Source organism: Mesocricetus auratus, unplaced genomic scaffold (assembly GCF_017639785.1).
Source record: "Mesocricetus auratus isolate SY011 unplaced genomic scaffold, BCM_Maur_2.0 Super-Scaffold_100018, whole genome shotgun sequence".
NCBI classification, from domain to species: domain Eukaryota; kingdom Metazoa; phylum Chordata; class Mammalia; order Rodentia; family Cricetidae; genus Mesocricetus; species Mesocricetus auratus.
This window is the reverse complement of record NW_024429199.1, coordinates 26581397-26606946: the sequence shown is the minus strand read 5'-3', so window position 1 is coordinate 26606946 and position 25550 is coordinate 26581397. Positions and strand designations below refer to the sequence as shown.

The window sequence follows — 25550 nt, the reverse complement described above, 5'->3', positions numbered from 1 at the left end:
AAGATTTTCAATAGGAGATTTTTTTTTCTCCCGACCACTCCAATTACAGGGCCGCTGCTGGAAGACATCCTATTATAAGCGAATATTATAAAGAAGTGGTTGTACAGACCTAGTTTTGGAATGATTCATTTCTGCCAACAATTATAATTGCTTCCATTTGTGATACTAACATTAGGTGGAGGACTATGGCTGACTCAGCTACCTTACCCTTCTCATTTAGGCAAGACTACTTAGCTTAATATTTCTGATCTACAGTGTATGAAGAGCAGGTTCTCTCTGCTGTATTATATATAGTTGCCTGGTAGGACCTAACAAATTAAGCTCATCTCCGACAAAATTAGTTAATAGATAAGTTCCTAAAGAAAATCAAGAAAAAAAATAAAGATCATAGTATATTTAGTAAGAACAGTTGAACCAGAATTTGGATCTGAGGTCACAAAGCCATTTGACCAATTGGCATCAAGTTACCAAAGGTCTAGACACAAGCTCTTTATCTTTAGAGCTACTCAATAAATATTAGTGGCATAAAATCAATCTTTTAGTTCATTCATTCAACAAACAGAGTGGACAAATACTCTGTGCTGGGTAGTCTGTTAGCCAGAGGACTCAAGGATGAGCACTCAGCTTGTCCTTGGGGAGCCACACGTGGGGGAGGGGCAGCACCAGCAAGACAATACAGCAGGGAAGTCTTGCAAAGAGACAGAGACCCAGGAAGGCAATTACATCAGCTTGACAGGGAGCACAGATGGCTTTCTGGAGAAAGAAGTGTGGTTCTAAATAAATTTACTTTATCATTGTAATTGTGAATGTGGCACAGGCTCTTTCATTGTAGTACATATTTTAAAAAAAGCAAGCTATAAAGAACAAGAAAATGCTTCCTCCACCTCTGCTCACAGCTGGCTGCCCTGTAGTCTCGTATCCAGGTAGTCATATACAATGCCTTCTTTAAAAAATAAAACTGGGAGGTCCTCCATTTGCACATACAGTTTGTTATTTTTAAAAGCACCTGGTCATAATCAACTTTGAAGGTAGTTCCATTCCCAATGGGGTCCTGTTTCTTTATTCACGCCCTTGTTGACTTCTTCACTGGACTGTAGTTGGTCTTGGTGACCAACAAGAACATGGCGGGAATGAGTATGTCACTCTGGAGACTTCAATCTTGGATTTCTCTTTACCACCTCTGGTGAGATCCAATGGCCTCTCATGTGGACACCGCCTCACACAGCCTGTGAGGAGTTCACATGGTGACTGGAGACCAAGTTCAGATTCTCATGGTTGAGCGGTGAGCTGAGCACCTTGCAGATTGAACTGTTACCACAGACACTCTTAGATGATTGTAGTATGACTCTTTGTATGCCCCCTTCTTCTTTTCCCCCTTTCCCCTCCTCTTCCTTCTCTTCTTCCCTATACTGGGAACTGAACTTAAGAGTCTCACACATACCAGGCAAGGGCTTTACCACCGAGCTATATCCCAGCCCTATGGAAAAATCTTTCTCTGTAGACAGGCATTTAGGTTTACCAAATGTGCCCTTCCACTTCTTCCTGGACATTCTAAGAATACTGGCAGTGGGACACCTGGGGCCCAGGGGAACTTACCATGTTGACCTGTTGCCAGATTGCTTACCAGAATCGGTGTGTGACCATACTCTCAGTTTAACCAGCATTCCATTTTATCTGTATGTCAATGCTTGTCAACGCAATATGCAGAAAAGGGGGAGAGACCCCACTTTCATTAGTGTTTCCGTATCATCAGTGAAGAATAGTCAAACATTTTAAAGCATACCCTTCCTACCCCTGTGACCTCTCCATTGATACCCTCTATCTACTTCTGTGTTTTCTTATCTAGGAATTTTTTAAAAGATTAATTTTTTATTTATGTGTAATTGTATGTGTTAATGCCATGTGTGTCTGGGTACCTGAGAGGCCAGAAAAAGGGGTTGGATTCTCTGGGGCTGGAGCTACAGGCAGTTGCCTCAAAATGGGTGCTGAGAACCAAACATAGGTTCTCTGGAAGAGAAAGAAGGGTTATTAACTGCAGCATCTCCCCATCCCCTGTAAATGATCTTTAACAATTCTTTATAAATTCTGGGTACTAGGGCTGGGGAGATAGCTCAGTCATTGAGCCACAATCATGTGGACCTGAGTTTGGTCCCCAGAATCCATATAAATTTACTCAGACGTGGTGGTGCACACTTGTAATCATAGCATTGGAGAGGTCGATACTCGCCCAGGTGATGCCCTGGCCTCGCCAGTCAACCAACCTAGCCTTATCATTGAGCTTGGTGCCAGTGAGAGACCCCATCAAATACCAAGGTGGAGGTTGTCCTTTGGTTGACACATACTTGGGCACCTGCACATACACAAGCATGCATTCACACACACAATAATAAACTCTGGCTATTAGCTAACAGGAGTTAACGCATCCTTGAAAGTATATCCTTTTGATGTTCTCTCTCCATTAGCTCTGCTAACTGTGTGTTTGCTATTTTAGAATTTGCTGTCAATCTTGTTCTTTAGTCATTTCATGTAACTTTTTAAATGATGAGTAAGAAGTTGCCGAGTCAAAGACAGAACACCTAAGGTACACAGACTAGCTCAAGTAAAGATAGAATTAAAAACTTGCCATGATTTCCATGGGCCTTTGTGGACATGCTGGTGTTGCTGGAGAAGCCATGCTACAGGCAGCCACTAGGACGGAGCTGTCCTGTTAGTGGAACTGAATTATTTCTTGTAGGCAATCCTACATGCAGAGAATGGTTTTACACTAAAATTGGGATACTCTGGTTACATTTTAGATGAGTCTTTGGCAGCAGCACAGAGGAGGGTGGCTCTGGAGGTACAGAACTAGAAATAGAGTAGCTACTTAGAGACTGGTAGCAATTGTTCAGAGAAACTGGGGTGATGGTACTTGGGTTTAGGAGTAAGGGGACGGGACACAGAATGGTATGCTCAGTGAGTGGAGAGGGTCCAGGAGCTGTCGGGTTAGGCCTTTAGCTGACCTACACTGTTGTTTAACTTGACTCTTCCTTGGCAACTAATGAACAAGCACATGCAGGGGGAAGCTGCTGTAGTGGGTCAGATGATCTTGGCTGGAAGAGAGTGGGTTCACAGGCTTGTGGGAGCACCCGCAGGGGAAGGCGGGAGGCAACCAGTGTTCAGTTCATACGTACAGAAGTTAAAACAGTTAAGGAGACTGGCACATCTAAAAGAGATCTGTTAGTAAGAAATTACTAAGGATTCATCTTTGGACAAGCCAAAACACTGCTAAGACATTCAGTGAAGAAGGGCGAAAGACAAAAACAATGTCATCTAGAGTGACGATGGCTTCCATAGGGTCACCCAAGCTCACATTCAACTTCTTTGCCTTTCAGGCTGGAAATGCAATTTTGTTAGTCCTCTCAGAAAGGTCAGAATAGAGTCACCAGAGCTCACATCTCGTTCTTAGCAAGCCAGCTCATCTTATTAGAAGGCTGTCACACGGCAGGGGCAAAGGTTTGGAGTCTGCTATGCCAGATTTCAACTCAGCTTATTACTTGCTGTTTATTGTGACTCTTGACACCCATGGCTTCCTTGTCTAGAAAGCAGCACGGCATTGGGCAGTTAAGTAATTAAGATTGAGAAGGAATGTCTTTAATCCCAGCACCAGAGAGGCACAGGCAGGTAGATCTCTCTGAGTTCAATACCAGCCTGGTCACACAGTGAACTCCGGGACAGCCAGAGAGCTACATAGTGAGACCCCATCTCAAAAAACAAAAACAAAATAACAAAAAAGACTGCATACATGGAGCATGCCACACACACCCCTGATGGCAGATGGGTCACGTGGTCCCTCACTGTCCTGTCACAGCAGGTGCAGGGGTAGTCTGGAAGGCAGACAGGGTGAGTGCCAACAACAGGTGGCCAGGACATCTGTGCTGATTTCTCCCATGAAGGACTTTTCACCTAAAGGCTACTGAGTTCATGAGCAACCAAGAAAACGCATGCCTCTTTGCTTTTAGAGCAGGCTTCAGCTGGGTCCTTTTTCATCTTCCAATACTCGCCCCAGAACCAACTAGATTACACTCATAGGCAGACACCACGAACCTGAGTTATATGTATCAGAAAGTCAGAGTCTAAACATCCCTCACATCCCTGAATATGGGGAGAGTGGATCAAGAGAAATGCTAGGGAATTTTGTTGTTTTGGGGTTTTATTTTCTTGAAACAGGGTCTCATTTTGTAGTCCAGGATACTTTCAACTCACAGTGTAGCCCAGGCTGTAATCCTCTTGCTGCAGTCTGAGTTCTGGAATTAAAGGCATGGACCTCCATACTTGGCAAAAATTTTAAAAGAGCTTTTGCTTTTGTTATCTGATAATTTCGTATATGAATAATGTGCATTCTGATTATTGTAAATGCCTCCAATTTCTCTCCCACCCGTTACCCTCCTCCCCACTAGACTCCTTTCTATATCCATGACTTTCGTTTCTGAGACCCACTGAGTGTGTGACCATGAATCTGGAACCATCTGCTGAAGTCTGTCTGAGTCTTCAGTGAGTACTGAAGACAAGGACTGTCCCTCCCCTACAATATATCAGTAGCTAGTAGTTCACAGAGAGGGAAGTTAGCTTTTATTTTTATTTTTTATTACTATTGGTTTCTTTGAGACAGGGTCCCACTGTGTACTCCTGGGTGTCCTGGAACTCAACTCTGTAGACCAGGCTGGCCTTGAACTCACAGAGATTCACCAGCCCTGCCTCCTGGGTGCTGGGGTTAAAGTTGTTTATCACCACTGCTGTTCTCCCTTTTTTTTAAGTGTTATTTTTATTTTATATGTATGGTTTTTGCCACCATGTATTGCAGTACCCTCAAAGGCTAATGTTAGCTTTTAAATCCTAAGGTTTTTGCTTCAAAGGATACATGGTAATACTACTTTGTTACTACAATCTCTCATATTCAAGGAGGAAAATAACTTCCTTTCATTGTAAATATGATCTGGATTTACTACAGGTTCTACCAACACAGAGCCCACTGTGGACCCATTTTGTTATTGAGACACAGCTTGGTGAAGTGCTGTTAGTTCCCGTGGAGAGAAAGGATAAGCATCTCTGCAGTCACAACTGTAAGAAAGAGTTGAGTGCCCCACTCACTATCACCCGCTTGTTAAGTAATGTCCACTGCAAAAAGAACTAGTAGTATTGCTGATCCAGGATCCAAGACAGCAGGTGTCCTTACCCTGACATGACTCATTCACTTAACACCCTCTGAGTGTCTTCTACAAGCCAGGCCTCATGATAAGACAGTCTGGGTCCTCGGGCCATGGACACGGAGCTGCATAACTGATCCTGCTTATCATTTATGACACTGGAAACCATAGAGGCGAATCTTTGGTCCAGTCAGTAGCAACTAACAGAACCTTGTGGTATGCGCTTCCCAGTCCTGTTCTGGCTCCACTTTGTCTCCTGTTGTACTTCTGGATTTGTGTTTTGTGTCTGAAGTTGTTTTCATCTTGTGCTTTCTGGAATACAGCATAAATATGTATGGCATACACACTAGGATTCATTTCTGTTCTGAGTGTTACAAGTACTTATTTTTTTTAATTCTCAAATATTAGGAGATCCCGTTTTCCTAGCACCATTTAGAAAACATGCTGTTTTATCTCCAGTGTGTATTTTTGGAATATTTGTTAAATATCTGATGGCTGAAATTATATGCACTCACGTTTGGGTGTTCTATTTTGTTCTATTGATCTACATGTCTGTTTTTGCTCCAGTACCATGCTGTTTTATTACCACAGCTCTGTAATATAGCTTGGGACCTGGCATGGTAACTCCTCCAGCACTATACCTTTGCTCAGGATTGCCTTGGCTGCTCAAGGTCTTTCATGCTCCCCTAGAAACTTCAGCATTGTTTGATTTTTTGTTTGTTTTGTGTTTTTTTTCTATTTCTGTGAAGAATGTCACGGGATTTACATTAATATTGAGTTGAATCTGTAAACTTCTTTTGGTAGATTGCTCATCTTCACAATATTAATTTCAACAATCCACGAGCATGGGGGATCTTTCCATCTTCTAATTTAAGGGCTGATGAGCTGGATCAAAGAGTTAAGGTGCTGGTCACCCAGCCTGACAATCTGACTTCCATCAAGACCTACATGGTGAAAGGTAGGAACACTTAAAAGCCACACTCAAAAGACACCCATATACACACATACATCCACACTAAAAACAAATATTCAATAAAATTAACATTTGCAAAAGCTTAAGACCCCACATTTCTACAAAGCATATCTGACATAAAATAAGTGCTGTGCAAATGATTTCTTTTACTAACTTTTTCCTTTAACCTTTTCCAGCCACATTTATAATTTTGTCATTAAGGGAGGTAGCCAAGGGGGCTTAACGTATAATTTAAAGCTACTTAAAGAGCAATAACTAGATGAGTTACTAGGACCAGGGCATTGGGGGGTGAGCAATAAGGATAGGGGATGGACAAAGTCTCATTAGGTAACCCAAGCTGGCCTAAGACTTGCACTCCTCCTGCCTCAGCTCCCCAAAGCCTGGAATTAATAGGTGCGTGCTGCCACATCTGGAAAAAAGTTTTTATAGTGAAGAAGTGAGAAGAGAAAGAAAAGTCATGGGTACAGTACCGAAAAGGATTTAAATACAAATTTAAAGCTGTTAACTCACAGTATTCTACAGCTTACAGCATTACTATCCTGAGAGAATTTCACTCAGTGTATATGTCAGACACATGGTGAATGCTCAATAAATAACTACCAAATAATGTAAACCTATATTAGAGATCATGTACAAACATCAGCTATATCTACATTAAATACAAAATTAGATCCATATACACAATACATTTTTACAAGACAATTGCATTAGGATGTCACAAATGATATATGATCAAGAACACAGTTTATTTTGATTTTTATCAACAGGAAGTTATATTTTACATTCAAAATGACAAATTAAAAATGAAATATATTACTGCCCATGTAATCTACTAACTTTCCATATTTTAGTTCATTTTACAATACAGAGATAACATTTTAATAGACATTACAAGATATGGCATAACAATAATTATTCTTTAGGAAAATATGGCTTGTATACCAAGCTTACAATATGATACAATGTTTTTATCAGCTGCCTTAAAACTGATTTCAATGTAAGTTTGAAAATTCTAAAATCTCAGTAAATATGAAGGCCTGATTTCTACCCTTTCAGTAGTTAATGTTTTCTTGTTAAGCAGCTCATCAGTCAATATCTCAGTTCCAGACTAAAGCAGCATATCTTAACCAGGAACAGTGAGACAGATGGGATCATAGATCTTTATGGTTTCATCCCAGGAGCAGTCAGCTACCTACAAAACACAAGCAAAATCAGAAAGAAAAAACGCATGCAGCAAACAAATTCAAAGTTAGCGGCAGATGCAAGCTCCTATCACTCAGCATGTAGGCCAGTAAGCACAATTCTAAATAAAATACACAGGGATATGTTTCTAATTGGAAACTATTTCTCTTTTAAAGATACGTTATGGGGACTGTTTCCAACTGATTGAAGCTGCTGGTGCATTCCCTTCCTCACTGGAGAGCTACATAATCCTTTGCCTCCTGAGACAAGATTGAAAAGATGTACTCCTAGCCTGAGAAATGAGACTATTTGCTCAACAGATAGGTTAACATTTTCCTGACAGTAAAGACATAGGGAGAGAGCAATAAGGCATCGTGGGAACAATATCCAGAAAGATGTGAACACATGTCTGAAGGTATAAGCTGGTGTGGATGGACAGATGGACAAGGTATAGCTCTTCTCATCACAAAATGGCTCTTTTGAGCTTAATCTGGGACATACTCTAGAGTACTGCAGCACATTTGCTGGTGTCAACGCCTTCACAGAACCATGGTATTCCAAATGAAGGTCCAGAGCTGAAATCAGCACTTAAAACACTCTGCTAAAAACAGTCCCTTTAGGGGGATGGAGAGATGGCTCAGAGGTAAATAGCACTGACTGCTGTTCCAGAGGAGCTGAGTTCAATTCCCAGCAACCACAAGGTGGCTCAGAACCATCTGTAATTTGATCTGGTGCCCTCTTCTGGCCTGCAGAACATTGTAAACATAACAAACAAATCTTTAAAAACAACAACAACAAAAAAAACCAAAACAAAAAAACAGTCCCTCAAAAAGGCAAATTGTCAATCATTGCTTGCCTAACCTTAAAGTCAGATTTGACACTGTAGGATACAAATATTAATTTACTCCTAGGTATATGTTTTCAAATGTTGAGACTCTTAGGTGAATATCAACTATATTACAAAGAGACAGTTTTTAATACAAGCTATCTATAAATTATGTTCCTGAATCCCAATCCATTCTTCTTCAATCCAATCTCCTACTTAGTCACCATTTATAATAATTAACAAATGTCAAGGTCACTAAATGAGCAAATGTTCTTTTTTTCTTTTTTTGGTCTTTCAAAACACAGTTTCTCTGTGGAACAGTCCAAGCTGTCCTGGAACTCGCTTTGTAGACCAGGCTGGACTCAAACTCACTGAGATCCACCTTCCTCTGCCTCCCAAGAGCTGGGACTGAAGGTGTGCACCACCACTACCCAGCTAAGCAATGTTCTTAAGACTATACTTGAAGAGTAGTAAAAAAAAAAAAAAAAAAAAAGATGAAAACTTCAATGAAAGAGATTATAGTCATTCAAATTAATGCAAATAAGCATGGCATTCCTGTCAGTTAAACCATTTACTAAGTTCTACAAATTGAAACGTGTTCACAATAAAAATAAGGTTTAAGATACTAGTATTTTACTAAATAAACAAGTCCCTGAATCTCCAGAAATGGCACTGTATTGGCTTCTTGGTAAGCAAAAGAAATCATACACATGGTCCTCGTGGAGCCTCTCACAAGTTACCATCAAGATCCAGAGGCTGCTGGAAGCATGGCTTCCATTTAATCCATAGACTGCTGCAGTCAACAGAGGGTTGGCTATTGTAGACGGAGTTTCTTTTCCACCTGGTCCCACAGCCCTTTAGCCCCAAATAAATACACAGAGTCTTATATTAATTAGAAACTGTTTGGCCAATGGCTCAGGCTTCTTACTGGCTAGCTCTTTCTTAATTATTAGCCCATAACTATTAATCTATGTATTTCTACATGGCCTTATCTTACTGGAGAATGTCTGGATCTGTTACTCCTTCTGCGGCTACATGGTGTCCCTCTATTGGCTTCTCTCTGCCTCCTCTCCCCAGAATTCTCCTCGTCTGGTAGCTCCACCTATACTTCTTGCCTGGCTATTGGCCAATTAATGTTTGATTCATCAACCAATAAGAGAAACATATATACAGAAGGACAACCCCCCCCCTGCCCCAATCAGCTTATCTTAGGATCTCATAGCATCCATCTGTGGCCACCTAAAGAGCATCTTAAAACTGCTCATAATAAAGGCTGACAAACAGACAAATGAACAAAGACTTCTAAAGTAAAAGGCATTATTGAAGGGAAGGACAGCTAAACCCATTTGATGGGTGGTATGGAAACCTAATATAATAGAAGCTTACACACACACACACACACATACACACACACGCGCACACACACACACACACACACACACACACACACACACACACACGGCAATTTAAATGAAACTGTCAAACAACAAGGAAGACAGAGCCTCAACTGGACATCTCTCATGACCAAATGAAGCTTCCAGTATCAGGAATGTATAGGATGTAATTCTTAGCCAAAGTCATCCCATGGAAAGCCCCAAACAACCTAGACTATAGCCAAGGCTATTGGCAGTTCTCCACAAACTGACATCAAGGCACTATTGCTGAAGACCAACACCTATACAATTCACTGAATGTGGAGAAGTCAAGCTAGTGATTCCATACAGCCTTCAGCCCTATGTTTCAGCACCTTTGGTACAGGAAGGTACTCTATACAATACCAAAAAGGAAACACAAACACCAACATAGCTAAACCTTTTAGTCTATAAGAGTGACCTGCCTGTAAGTTATGCTGATGCAATAATGGCAGAAAACATGTGGGAGTAACCAACCACTATCTGATTTAAGGCCCACTCCATGAGATGGACCCCCCTTCCCACTCTGCTTGGGTGGCCAAGAACCTGAGAGTATATAGGCCATGGGCCTAGGGGAACCCAAATACTCGTGTTCTGCTAAAGGAGAATAGCAATGAAATGACTCCCAATGCCATTCTGCTATACTCATAGATCAGTGCCTTGCTCAGCCATCTTCAGAGAAGCTTCCTCCTATAGCAGATGGGAACAAATATAGAGACTCACAGCCAGGCATTATGCAGAGGAGAGATCAGAGAACACTGGGTCCTAAAGGGATCATATCCTACCCCTGCAGAAGAGGAGGTGGAAAGAATGTAAGAGCCAGAGGGGATGGAGGACACCAAAGGAATCAAGGTCTTCTACACACAACAGAGTTGGTACACATGTGAACTCACAGAGACCAAGGCAGTGTGCATAATACCTGCACAGGCCTGTACCAAATGGGGCCTTAGAGCTGGTCCCATTACCCTAGCCTTAGTCTTCAAGGCTAGGCCCCAGGATCAGCATCACTTAGGGCTGACACATAGCCCAGAGTCTTCAAACAGAAGTCCTCAACAGGTTTCAAACATTCGGAAGTGAAACATGATGGGTGCACATTCAGGAGGCAGGGATCGACAATTTTAAGATTCTCAACTCCTGACCTCTAGTCTCCGGCTGAGTGGGAAAGTCCTCTGCAGAACTGTCTAATAAGCAGCTGGCACTGAAAGCCTCAGACACGAAGTACAATGTATAACAACCTCCTTAACTGGGGTTTTGGCACTTAGGTAAGACACAGTCTTTTGAGAGAACTTTATTGTTGACTAAAAGAAACTCAAATTTGGGGGCTAGGCTCACATCTATAATGATACCTCTCCACACTCAGGATGTGGAGGCAGGAGATCAGGAGTTCAAGGTCATCCTCAGCTACAAACTGAGCTTAAACCCAACTCTCAGGCTACCTAAAACACTGTTTCACACAAAAACAAACATCCCTCCCCAACAACTGCAAATTGTCAGAATTATTTAATATATACTTAGAAAGAATCCTCTTCCCTCTGTGGTGAAAAATTAGCAAGGGACGTCACTGATGCAATGGGAAGCAATGTATGCAATATTTTCATTGCATATCTAGGTTTGATAAGGAAGAGAACTATAACCCTGAGGTAGGAGGATCATGAATCTTATGGTGGTCTGGCACAATACAGCCAGACTCTGTCTTTAAAGCACTCCTAAACCAAAGTCTCCATGTCTTCCTTTTATTCTGCACAAACTAAATCCAGAACTGGCACTTAAAGACATGGGGAAGCACTACCAACTAATTAAGCCATAGTAACAACCGTTACTAACAATCATTTAAGTTACAAATAATGTTGTTAATCTTTTTGAGGTTTATTATATAATAATACTCATGCTCGGCTGGGTTCTAACTGACCTGTGGTGGTTTGTGTATTAACTCACAGTGCCAAATAAAATGTATAATGGCTTAGCAAACTCCAAACTAGCAAAAAGCAAAATCTGCTCTAAAGGAAATAACAGCTTCAGACAGAGGTGGGCACATCATGAGACTTAGGCTTCGTGCCAGCCAGATAACGTGGACGCATGCTGGAGGACTGACTAGTTCTAACAGCATTCATATGTAGGTGTAAACTATCTAATTGTACTTAACATGCAGGATTAGCCAGAAAGCTCATGTAAGTGTCTGCTGGGCCAGGGACAGTGGGAAAAGGGAAATGTCTGGGCAGGGGATAAAGAAGACTGAAGGAAGGGCCAAACCTCCAACTCTGAGTCAGCAACTGATTTTCTGATAAAAACCTTGACTTTTGGACATGAGGACTGTGTGTGTATGTGTGTGTGTGTGTGTGTGTGTGTGTGTGTGTGTGTGTGTGTGTGACTAAGCTCCGGGGTTTCTCGAGGGCTGGCAGCCATGGCATATCCCCATTTGACCCGCTCTCCTTACAGGAGAAGTGTACACACGGATGCTGAAGGGCAAGGGCCTCCGGGTCCACAGCCTCTGCCCAAGGCTTTCAAGTGGAAACATATTCTTTCAGTCATCCATTAGCACTTGTGAATTTCTTTTAAACTGAGCCCCAAATACATAAGAACTCGGAATTCTATATCAACACTAGAAGTAAAATGGTGATTTGTCAAAATGCTACATTTCTGTACTTAATGTTAAATTTGAAGAGAATTAATCCATTTCTATTATTTTCAAAACCTGCAACCTCCCAAGGTAGTGAAAACAATTTAAAGGATTTATGGTCTATGCCATGTAAGTTCCACTTTAATGATCTCATTTTCACTTTTATGCATTAAGATAGGTATTTCTAACTTTAAAAATATGCTATGCTATAGAAATAAGAAATACCTAGTATTGTACTAAATGGTCATTTTCCTTAGAACACAGAATGAAGCATTATTGAAAAACTGAATAGAAATGAATTGTTTATCACTGCAGATAGATTGATTGAGGTCAATGATACTGATGGATAGTTCAGCACTTCCTGTGTGCCAATGAGGAAACATGCTACACACACCCAGATACGAAGGAAACAAATGCATTCAATAAGGAGTTTATGGCAAAAACTCATTTTTGGTAAAATACCAGAGAACAGGCGCTAGCAAAACAGTTCATCAGTTAATGGTACTGGCTATTCTTCCAGAGAATCCAGGTTCAATCCCCAGCACCACATACATAGCAGCTCTCCACTGTCTAAAACTCCAGTCTCAATGATCAGACACCCTCTTCTGGTCTCTGTAGGCACTATACACACATGTGGTACACAGACATACATGCAGGCAAAACATCCATACATAAAATAGCAAAATAAATGAATAAAATAATAATTAAAACCAGAGGACACTGTTGACAGAAGTTTCTGTCCCATTTGGTCCTGCAGCATTTAGTCCCAAATAAACACACCGAGGCTTATATTAACTATAAACTATTTCACCGATGACTTAGACTTCTTACTGGCTAGTTCTCTCTTAATTATTAATCTGTAACTATTAATCTACATGGCCTTAACTTACCAGAGAATGCCTGGGTGTACTACCATATACATTCGTCTCTGTGGTGGCTCCTGTCTGCATTCCTCTTCCCAGAATTCTCCTGGTCTGATAGCCCCACCTACACTTCCTGCCTGGCTATATCCTGCCTGTCCATTGGCCAAAACTGCTTTATTCATCAACCAATAAGAGAAACATATATTCACAGTATACAGAAGGACATTCCCCATCAGGACACATTTAATACAAATGGTGCTATGGATCCAGCTTGTAGAGAATGAAACGACACTGAAAATGATAGACTGCAAACATGAACATCAGGAGGTAAATTTATATCTTTGATTTTATTAATTACTAAAAATATTTTCTCATGCCACTGATATTGGCAATTCGTCTCAGATAAGCTGATGTGGCCATTCATGTAATAAAGAATTACCAGGGATTCATTAAGAGATTTACTTTACTGACAAGCTTTCTATTTCCTATTTATCATTCACTATACAATTTTCTCTCAATTTTGTGGGCAATTACTCGTGTCCTTGGAAAACTGTGTCGAAAAACCAAAAATAAATAAATAAATAAATAAATAAATAAATGAAGAACTGAGGAGAGAATAGTATCATCCTAGATGGGAAAGGCAGAGATACTCAGTTATAGGCAGAGGTGGAGGACAGTGAGGGAATTCAGGAATAACAAATAATAAGATACAACAGGGCTGCATAGTAAAGTAAGAACCAAAACCAAAAGAAAGAACACAGTTTATAACAAATTTTGGAAACAAAGATTAAAAGTGCAGGTTCTGCTCTGAAGATCACCATTGAAGGTTTCTAGGCAAAGATGGCATAATGACAACTTTACCGTGTGGGTCTGCAAGAACACCATTAGCACTGTACCACAGAGCTAACACACTCCCAACAGTGCAGATAAGCACTGAGATGGTTAGTCCTTCTGAGTCAAGTGGTAAGATTTTCACCTTCGAGTATCCTGCATGCTTCAGACGTAAAGTAAAATCACAGTTGTGATACCAAGACAAATTTGGGGGATACAAAGAAACAAGGAAATTCAGACGACTTCAGAGGTTTCTAATTGGACTCCATTGTTCAATCAATTGACTAGGTTAGGAATTCTGGAGCAAAAGCAAGACACACAGGTAGATTACACAGTGAAGGCAATTGAAGAAATCAATCAAGAATAACCAGCACAGGATTAAATGATAGCCCCAAGATGAAGCTCTTAAGAGAAAATCACACATACGTCATAATTTAAGAGAAAAACATGTGACTATTGGAGAACAGCTGTTTCTAGAAGGATGGTAAGAAACTAGATAAACATTTAAAGACAGTGGTGGTGCATGCCTTTAACTACAGCACTTGGGAGGCAGAGGCAGACAGATCTCTGAGTTCTAGGCCAGCCTGGTCTATAGACTAAGTTCCAGAACAGCCAGGACCAGGACTACACACACACACACACACACACACACACACACACACACACACACACACACACACACACACACACACGAGAGAGAGAGAGGGGGGGGGAGAGGGAGAGAGGGGGGGGAGAGGGAGAGAGAGAGAGAGAGAAAGAGAGAGAGAGAACCTGTCTCTCAAAATTCAAAACAAAAAGGACAGAAAGGAAGATTAATTGGTAGGCTCTAACAGCAGCTGGGAAAGCCTGGGAAGGGTGTCTGCAGCTGGTGGAGGACAGGTGTTTGTGAGGTGGTAGAGCAGAGAGACTGAACGTGAAGAGGCAGGAGAGTGAAGATGAGACTATTCCAAAAGAGCAACAGCATCCAATGTCACAGGGGAGTGGCAGGAGAGCTGAAAGGTGGAGAAGCTGAACGGGCACCAGCAAAGAGTAGTTCAGGGCTGCTGTTGCCCAGCTCCCTGGTTGGGGGAGGGGCCAAGATTAGCTGGTGTGTTGTCCCTCTTTCTATTACTGTAATAAATCACTGGCCAAAAACAACCAAAGGGAGGAAAGGGCTTATGTTAGCTTATGGCTTGTAGTTCACGAAGGGAAGTCATGGCAGGAGCCTGCAGGGAGGAACTGAAGCAGGACCATGGAGACATGCTGCTTGCTGGCTTGTTTGCTTGCTTGCTTTTTGTCTGTCTGTCTGTCTGTCTGTCTGTCTGTCTCTCTCTCTCTCTCTCTTTCTCTCTCTCTCTCTCAGGGGGATTGGTTTTTCGAGACAGAGTTTCTCTGTGGGAGGCTGTCCTGGAACTTGCTCTGTAGACCAGGCTGGCTCGAACTCACTGAGATCCCCCTGCCTCTGCCTCCCAAATGCTGGGATTAAAGGCGTGTGCCACCCCCCCACCCCACCCCCCACCCCCGGGTTACAGCCTGCTTTCTTATTCCATCCAGAAGCACCTGACTAGGGGTGGCATTACACACAAAGGGCTGGGCCCTGTCATATCAATCATTAATCAAAAAGATGCCCTACAGGCAGGCAATCTAACTGACACATTTTCTCAGCTGAGGCTCTTCCCAGATGACTCTATTCTATGTCAAGTTGACAAAAGCTAAACAAGATGTTTGACAAACTCTGGAACCATCTATCCAGCACATTTTCACCACTAAATAGACAGAGAACTTGTCAGCACCAGCAAGCTACTTGATGTCCACTCTTAGCTCCAGCCGGGTGTTTAATGTCTACTGGATTTTGAAGTATGGAGACAGGTTCATCAGGACAGATCTGTGCTATCAGCTTCCTATACTCCCAAATCACTCAGGACACAGACACTGGCTAGAACATCAGCAACCTCAAGCTATACGAACTGGGGGTTCCAGGAAGGCAGTAAAAGCTGACTGGATAACAGACTACAAAGCTAAGTATGGCCAGCAGAAGATCCTGGTAAGCCAAGAAGGGGAGTTAGTCACATGACTTCCATGGTAGATATCTGACACTTGTCCAGTGCAACTCATATGGAAGACATGGATCTCCAAGTTCAAGGAACAACCCTTATCTTGGTATCTCTGCCTCTGGAGTGCTGATATTACAGACCTGAGTCACAGACACCTAGGTCATGTTTTTCACATGTTTGCTTCTTGGTTTGGAGGACTGAATTCTGGACCTCATGCTTGTGAGGTGAAAATGCACTTTTTAAACTTGAAAGCTTATACTCAAATTAAAAGCTTAAATCTCTTTTTTAATGACTAAAAACACAATATCTATTTAACATTTCTCTCTAACAACCACAGACAGTCTTCCAAATGGAACTGTCCATGTTAAAATATCCTGATGAGACAAAGAATTGTGGAAGAAATGTGTAAGCCAGAGTGTACCTCGCTTACACTCTGTGAAAGCATCAATTGAGCATTCAAAAGACCAGGACTGATGCTGCAGAGCACCAAGTGAGGAGTTCTAAAGATAAATTAATACATAAAAAGAATTTCAGTTATATAAGTGGGCATATTATAGGCCAAGTATCACAGACCTAACAACAGAAAAGGGCTCTCCCATTTAGACATAATAAGGATAAAGGAAGAAAGAGAAAATGCAGGACTGTGTGAATCATGATCAGACAGAAAAATATCAAAGAAAAAATGTCTTAAGGTAACTAAGCTAGTTAACAAGGGAAGACATGAGTATTTCTCAGCAATTGTCCTTAAAGATAGACCCTGGACACTTATTTGTCAGGTTTGAGGCCTTTAAAGAGAAGATCTTACACTCTGTCAAAAGAAAGGTGGTGTCAGAACACCTTTGGACCTATCTTTTCAGATCTTTAAGAATGGAAACACTAAAAAGAACATGGATTATAAATATGACTTGCACAGTCCTGAGAGAACAATCAGTAAAGTCCCATCTTGCTCAGATCACAAGACAGAGAGGGTTTGAGTAGCTATGGAAAGGCACTAAGAGGTGAGGGGCATTTTCTAAGAGAATAAAATATGAACAAAGAGTAAAATTGCACTGATTTGCAATCAATGAATTTCACCACACATTATAAGAAGGATCATTAAGAGACATCAAAACTCTCAAGAATGGTGAACATGGCAAACTTTACATAACTACAAATGGTTTACAGCTCCACAAACAGAGTAGTATGTGACTTCCAAGGCTAGTCCCAAGATGCTTTGCAGCTTTTGCACTGGCTGTCTTGGAAGCACACTATGTCTAGATGAAGCTGTTCTTCTCCAAAGGACTCATGGCCCAGATGGTAACTGGCACTGCCACACAGATGTAAATAAGGTCACCACAGGTCAACCTGCTCTACTTAAGCTGCCAGCTGTCAGGAACCATGTGAGGCCCCAGATGAAACCAACACAAAATCTGATGGGCCCAAATTGCTGACACACAAACCTATAAGCAAACAGAACAATTGTTTTAAGCTATTAACTGTAGAGTAGTTTAACCAGACTGAGAACTGTTAAAATGGGGGCGGAAGAACAGGCATTCCTGTTTCTAGGGTCTCATGTCTGGCACATATGAACTGTGGGTTACAAGTTAAAGATCCCTGCTTCTCCACTCGTAGCTGCTTTCAACAGCAACTATACTTCCTTAACATAAATGGAATTTGGTTAATGAAAGGTTATTGACACATGTCAATTGCCAGGTTACAAACAATAAAATCTCTTATTGTGGTGGTGATGAATAAACCTCTTGTTGCTCACTTTTAGTAGCCTGGTCTAGGGGAGATCTAGGAGCCACCACAGCCAAAGACACTCTAGAGGAGCTGCAAGTGCCACCACAGTCCCAGCCTGGATCTCACAGAGAACAGGTAATAAAACTATGCAACAATGGGGAGTTGAAGTACATTTGTACCTGATCCTTTGGTATTGCCTTGTTTCAATGGTACACTACAGCCTTTTCAAAATTAGAATAGCAAGTAATTGCAATTACCTCCTTTAAAAATACCAATAATAACTGTTTCTCAGAAAAGGAACTAGGTCATTTAAGGCTTATTATATTTACACTAAAGGCAGTTCCATTCCATTTTCTTTTTTTGATAGGTTATTAAGTCAGCTTAAAACAATTATTTTAGTGGTAACTTAAATGTTTAGAAGTTTATTGGGAGTATTTTAAACTTAGAATCATGTCATTATTCCTAAAATAAAATAAGGCTGTGTGCTTACTTCAAGGTGGGTATATAGTAGTGAAAATTGGGATTTTCTTATTGACTGTAAAATTTAATACAAAAGCCAAACTCTTCAATCAGCCCCAAGCCCCACACATCATGGTTTCTTGTTTACGTCCTTCACAGCCTGTGCTATCAGGCTCCTTATCCCTCAGCATGTGCTAGTGTTCCAACCTGACTTTAAAATTTCTCACACTAGGACAGTATGAATTTTAATGAACTCTGAACAAAACATCTCACGTTCTCAAGACGACAGAAGAGGAAAAACACCAAGTTTATTGACTAAAACAGAGCTTCTCTTCCGCTTTGTTCTCTATTTGAAGCCTCTCATTGGGCCTCGGCTGTGAAGATGAGGGTGACTGACAGTTGTGTGACTGCCTGGTGCTGAGGTCAGGACCACAGGCCCTGACGCCTGGCAAGATCTGGGGATAGAGCACCCTTCATCTTTCCCTTCCCTCCTGCCTCAGGGGAGGCAAATCTGCAGAATTTTGAGGGGGAGTTCCATTTTCAGTCAGAGTAGTCAAACTTTCCCTCCCCACATTTAATTATCTAAGATCATCAATGACAAACAAGACAAAGTACCTATGACAATTAAACAATGACAAACATCCCAGAATGGCTTGGCAAGGTTTTAAGAGGAGAGCTTTGAGTCGCTTTTCTGCACACTCCAGTCCTCGCCCTTTCAGCGCTCACTTCCATGCAAAGAAGGCCAGGCTAGTTGAGTGAGTGTTCCCTAAGGGCCACATGTTCCACATGGATCCACCCTAAGGGCCACATTCTACATAGAACCACCCTAAGGGACACATTCTACATAGAACCACCCTAAGGGACACATTCTACATAGAACCACCCTAAGGGACACATTCTACATAGAACCACCCTAAGGGACACATTCCACGTGGATCCACCCTAGGGGCCACATGTTCCACAACCACCCTAAAAGGCCACATGTTCCACATGGAACCACACCAAGGCCAAGTGTTCCACCTGGAGACACTCTTAGGGCCACATGTTCCACAAGAAGATACCCCTAAGGGCCACACATTACACATGGAGAGCTAGTTGTTAATTGTGCAAATAGAAAAACCATGAAATTGCACCCATTACCTCAGTGGGGCTCTGGAGACTGAGGTCTAAGCCACAAGTAAACTCTGTGTGATGTTCCACTGTTTCCAGAAGTGGGTCAGGCTTTGAAAAATTCCAGAATCTGTGACAATAAAAAGAGAGAGGAGAGAAAAAGAAAATGCAAGTCTAAAACACTTCTATTAACAAGCAGATACATAGCATAGAAAAGATTTTTATCACAACAGGCTCAACTAATTCATGAATGCAGACCCAACTATTGATTTACATAAAATATCTAATAAGGAAAGCATGTATTCCATTTTATTAAATCAAAGAACAAAACAGAATTACCAATCTGCCAAGTTTTAAAAAAAAATACTGTGTTCTCATTTTGATGGATTGTAAAATGGAAGCTTAGAAAGTTTCTGTTTAGAAAATGAATTGTTAAGCTCTACAAGGGCATTTGGAATGGGAGACGCTGCTTTCTTTCATAGGTTCCTAAAAGCAATCATGCCCGGAAAACAAGAATATTGGATCAGATGAACTCTTAACATTTTTTGTGATTTTTAAATTCTATTTCATTTCTTAACAAGTAGCATGAAAAGCACTTAGGTTTAATTTACATTTCAACAGCAATTCAATTTCTTTAAATGGATCTGTTCTCTTGTGAACACCACTATAAACGCTGAAACTCTCTTTTCAGGCATAGCCTTTCTTAGAGATTCCCCATCAATGTCATTTCCAGAGTCAAGCCAATATTTTATATTCTACTTCTCCTTTATAAACTGAGAATGACAATATTTACCATAATACAGCTCTGATTTCTGTTGTTCAGAAAATTTTGCTCTATTTTCCATACATAAAATAGTGCCTAAGCTTTCTAAGACTTTATCTGCTTAACTTCTTTCTATTTATTCTAAACATGCTATAAAAACACACATTCAAGAATCCTAGGAATCATCTCCCAATTCAGCTTTGCTAATGATGTATAGCAAGGAACACGCTGAAGGCTGGGCTGGTCCCTCTGAAAGAGAGCAAACATACGGAACCAACAGTCACGGTTTGTTTAACCTGGTGGTATTATTTCCCTAATAAACACAGTGCTGGCCCTATTAAGTTTTGAAAAGGGCTGTTGCTATGGATAATCTCCTGTGTGGGTACCCGAGAGATACTGAGCAAATAGCTCATTTATCTGATTACTGAGAGCTAGAGAATATTTAGGGAGAGAATTTTACTTTTGAAAACTCGCCTTTTAAAAAATAAATTGAGGGTAAAAGCCACAGACCTCAGAAATGCTAATGATAGTTTTCTTGTTTTTGCATACTTGTTCCTAGACAGTAAATTGTACCAAGATCAAATTTTCTGAATCTTAATGATGTTTATATAAGCTAAAGTAATTGTACAGTTTTGTTTCTAAAAACTAGTTATACATTGATTTGCATTACTTGAAACAATAATCAGATGATTTTGCATATACCCACAATGTTCCAACCATTCATAATGGTTTTTAAAATATGCATGAAAAATGAGTTAAGGGAAAATTAAAGCTAGGAAAGTAAGTTGGACCCTTCAGTGAGATTAATAAATAACAATAGATCCCCTGAAGTCATATGTACTTGACAAGGCAGAACTTCAGGATGCTAGGCTTCCTAGCAGCCACAGGAAAGGACCACATCATCAGGTTCTGGACTTGCATCTACAGGCGCATTGTTCATCAATCACACAGGAAGAAACTCTCCTTTGGAAAATCATAGACAAGACTATGGCCATATAATGAGAAATGTTATTAAAACCTCTTTGGTACACAGAGATATGTCACCAGCTGCCACTTGTCAGTCAATGGCATTGCCCACAGAATCTTCAGTGGTCAATTGACATAATCTAGGTATTCAGTGCTCTGATTTGTGCATTTAGACATATTTAAGTAGATTGGGTAAGCTAAATCATCTTTATATAAACTGTAATAATTGGCTCCTTATATTAGAAGTTTTCAAAGATAATAAAAAGCAACAGATTCCCAGAATGCAATTTCCATTATTGCTGCTGTGAGCCAAGTGAGGTAATGCTGCATGGCAATGAGAGTAGACTTCATGAAAATGAAGATGTCCAACAAGAGCATGTGTGTGGCGCCATCCAAAAAGGCTGCAAATGTGAGGAGGCTGCGAGACTTTAACGGAGTCAATTCAGTTATGCTCAGTGTGCAAATAAACAGGCCTTAAAGACCTCTGAGTCCTAAATATAATCACAGTCACCACAATTGCCGAAATATCTATCAAGTATCTGTCTGAATTGATTAAAAAACAAAACAACAAAATATATGCTAAAAGTTCCTGCAATTTTAAAAACAACTAAAAGCCCAAAATAAAACACCAAAATAAGCAAGCCACCACGAAAAACATCTCGAGAACACACATGAGAAACACTGGGGTAAAGTTAAGCGACTGTAATCCTGAGCAGTAAACAGGACAGTGGTCACCTGAGAAGGGTCACTAAACATGGAGAAGGACAGCTTCTATGTTCTTTTCTCTTCTACTTGTTTTCCCCTTCAGTTTTTTGAGACAAGGTGTCATGAAGCCCAGGGTAGCCTTGAGCTGGCTATGCATCTAAGGCTGATCCTCCTGTCTTAGCTACTGCCTATGCACTGGAATGACAAGTATGCTATCCCCTACTTCCTATGTGCTGGGATGACAGGTATGCTATGCTGTACTCCAATTCTGAAACTTCAATTTTCTTAACCTGGAGGGAAACAGGAGCTAGGACAGTTAAAATACTCCCCCCCCCACACATACTAATTTAAACTTTGTGGGAAACTAACATGTATTTTTAAAGTATTGTTAAATGTGGTAAATTTCACAAGCTAAATAAACAGAAAACAAACAAGGCAGTATGCCAGCAGACAATAATTTATCTTCAAATTGCAAATGGCATTTTTAATAACAGAAGAAATACTTGGATTACTTCCCTCAGTCCCCTGCAATAGGAAAAGAAATACTTGTAACAGCAGCTACAGTGATATTTCAGTATGTACACTTCCAGAATGGCTACACTTATCTCCACTCAAGCTCCAACTAAGAGTGAGCTCTGGGGGCAAAGTGTGTATGTTTCCAGGCTTCCTCACTGTGCAATGGTGCGAGCAGCTTGCTCTTTCCTCGTAGCCTTCTGGACTCGAGGGTTCAGCACAGCAGAACAGGGGCTGCCCTGCCCTGTTCTGGTAGAAGGCAGCCCACAGACACCATTAGCCGGGCAGATAAGGCACATTGTTTTCAAGCGAAATGTCTGTTTGGGTGCAGCATATACTTGGTGCCCTTCTGTCTCTAGGCTGATAAAATCATTGACTATTTAAGCTCTCTGATGGGAAGTAAATAGTGGACGAGGCTCCAATGACCAAAATATGGCAGAACTGTAGAACATTTTTCATTTAAATTGGAGATCATATTACAAGTTACTTTTTGCCTTCTGACTCCACAGTTCTTTAACAAAGCAAGTATAAAGCACTGTTAAACAGAACATCAAAACTATTTCAAGAATTAAGCAGAAGCTCCTTTTTTCATTGAAATGTAATCTGCTTGAGCAACAGATAGGATGAGCAAAAACAAAGTATTCTTAAACCTCACCCTTTCCCTTCACCAACTACAGCCTATGAGTTGACTATCAATTCTTTATGACTCTACTACCACAAAAAAAAAAAAAAAAAAAAAGGACAGGGACCTACTTGGGCTATTTTCAGTGTGTTGCCTGTGTATTAGTTATAACTGTATTTTCAAATTTTAAATGGTACCACCAAATCTCCTTCATTTGTGTTACTAATGGCCAAGTAGTCTCTACAACAATGAGCATAAAATGTCATGCATCTTTTCTATTCGTTTAATAATTTATCAACAATCTACAAGTCCCACTACATGTATGCTATGATGCTAAACACCGTAAGTCAAAGGAACATGGCTCAGCCTTCCTGCAATTCACAAGTCAATGAAACAGACTGAGAGACTACCTCCCCCTTTTCTTTTTAATTGCCAAAGCAGAACTAGGAGGTTAGGTTGGAGGTTGAGCATGCATTTAACATATCAATGGGGTCCAGAATCAGTATTCAGCAATGAAAATAAGGAAGTAAATAACGGCAAAAGCTATCAAAACACTTATGACACCAAAAATGACATGTGCCCCCTCCTTTCCAAAAACAATGCAGTATACTATAAGAATGACAGCTAGAGGAAGGGACAGTGAGCTTGGATCTGAAGGCCAAGGACTAGTCAGGTAGAAAACAAATAACAGAGATGAGCATCTCTGTCTGAGCCAGCAGAACCCTGGCAGTGGGCGGCGGGGCAAGAGAAGAGAAAGGGGCCTAGAACAGGGAAAGGGGAGGTGTGGCTCAGGAAGCCAACAGTGTCAGGATGCCTCTTGTATCCCAGGCTGACACTGAACAAACTGTGCAGGTGAGGATGACCTTGAACTCCTGATCCTCTTGCCTCTAACTCCCAACTACCAATATTACCAGCACATACTACCACACCCAACTAGGAAAAGTTTAAATTTCCAATCTAATATTACAGAGATAGTAAAGAGGGTACTTATAACTCAGACAACTGTTTAACAGTGACATCTTTATGTAGTATAGTTAGCTTTGCACTAAAAGGTGTCTCTGGGGCCAGGCATGGTAGTACTCAAGAGGCAGAGGCAGGTGGATCTCTGAGTTTGAGGTTATCCTGGTCTACACAGTGAGTTCTAGGACAGCCAGGGCTATGTAGAGAAACCCTGTCACAAAAAAAGAAAGAGACAAAGAGAGGAAGGGAGGGAGGGAGGGAAGGAGACAGGGAAGGAGGGAGGGACCCACATGGGGCACAAACCCACTACCCTGAGATAAAGTTCCCCTTAGGCCAAAAGTAATTTCAGACAGAAGGAAAATATCAAAAAATGCAGTGGTTCTTTGTCTACACTGAAATCAACTGAGAAGAAATGTTAAAAAAAAAAATCAGTGAGTCCCAGCTGTAGGCCTGTAGAGTCACAACCCAAACTCTATGTTGGGTGGGGGGGGGGGGGCATTACCCAATAACTCCATCACTGATTTTTAACCTGTTGTTTTCAAACTTAAAATCGACATAAGAACTACTTGGAGGCCTTAGCCAGGCAGTGGTGGCACACGCCTTTAATCCCAGCACTTGGGAGGCAGAGGAAGGTGGATCTCTGTGAGTTCAAGGCCAGCCTGGTCTACAGAGAAAGTTCCAGGACAGCCTTCAAAACAATACAGAGATACCTTGTCTCAAAAAAACAAAACCAAAAAAAGAAAAAAAAAAACTACCTGGAGGCCTATACACAAATATACACTATACACAAATTCAAAAGGTCTAGAATTGCTCAAGAATTTGTGCAAGGAAACAAGTCCCAAGTGACTGATGCCCAGGCTGCTATCCCAGGATGGTACTGTGAGAGTTCCTGTCCTAATGTTGCCAATGGTGAGAAGTCTTTCAAATTCTTGCAACTCCAGCAAAACTCTGGAGAGGGACAAAGAGTCAGAGGTAAAGCAACACTGTTATTTCAAGTAAATTATCTTAGCAAACTACAGACAAGTCTGCTTTCTTCTACATTTACTAGAAAACAATGAAATGCTAGGTTAATTCTTCCTTCTCAGCAACAAAAAGTTAAGATGACCCAAGACTGAGTTTCCCACTTTACTCAATCTATCTCCAGCAAGATTACTTATTTATCCGTTTGGATGGTGCTTTTGTGTTGTTTTATAAACTTGCTTTTGAGGGTCTAGGGAGATAGCTTGATCAGCTAAGTACTTGCCATGAAAGCATAAGGACCTGAGTTCTATCCCCTGTACCCACATAAAGCCAGACATGGTGGTGTGTGCTTGTAATCCAGCCACCTAGGGGACAAAGACTGGGGGTTCAATGGCAGCCAGCCTAACCTAATCAGGTGCCACTGAGAGACCCTCTCTCAATAAACAAAAGTTGAATGTTTCTATGGAAGACACATGAAGTTGTCCTCTGGTCTCCACCTGTGCATACACATGTCCACATACTGCTTTTGATCATCCCCCAAATTCAAGGCACATACATATATAAGTTCATTTCACAGCTAAGGGGAATAGGCCATGGAAAATCCTTGACATACCTAATGAACAGCAGCCCCAAAGTACACGTTCTATGAACACCATACCCATTGCCTTTTCTACGTAGTCAAGGAGTTCCAAAAATCATATGGAGGCTCCATCGAGGATTCTAGAGATAGTTTTGATTAGCATTCTAAAGGCTCAAATGGGCTTGCATCAACTCAGTTTCCCCCTATCTTCTTAAACTACACAGAAAATCCCACAAGCTAAAGCCCATGCCAGCATTCCATTAGTCAAAC

General features: G+C 41.1%; 1 protein-coding gene across 2 annotated transcripts in view; it reads right to left on the bottom strand.

The window, feature by feature from the left end:
* Positions 1-6883: 6883 nt before the first annotated feature.
* Positions 6884-25550, bottom strand: part of Pex7 (peroxisomal biogenesis factor 7) — a 55858-nt gene continuing 37191 nt past the window's right edge. For both annotated transcript variants that reach the window (XM_040728136.1, XM_040728135.1), the window contains 2 exons: positions 19242-19341; positions 6884-7348 (listed from right to left, as the gene is read on the bottom strand). In XM_040728136.1, the coding sequence (XP_040584070.1) occupies positions 7280-7348; positions 19242-19341 (169 nt within the window). In that variant the 3' untranslated portion in view covers positions 6884-7279. The remainder of the gene's footprint in view (positions 7349-19241; positions 19342-25550) is intronic.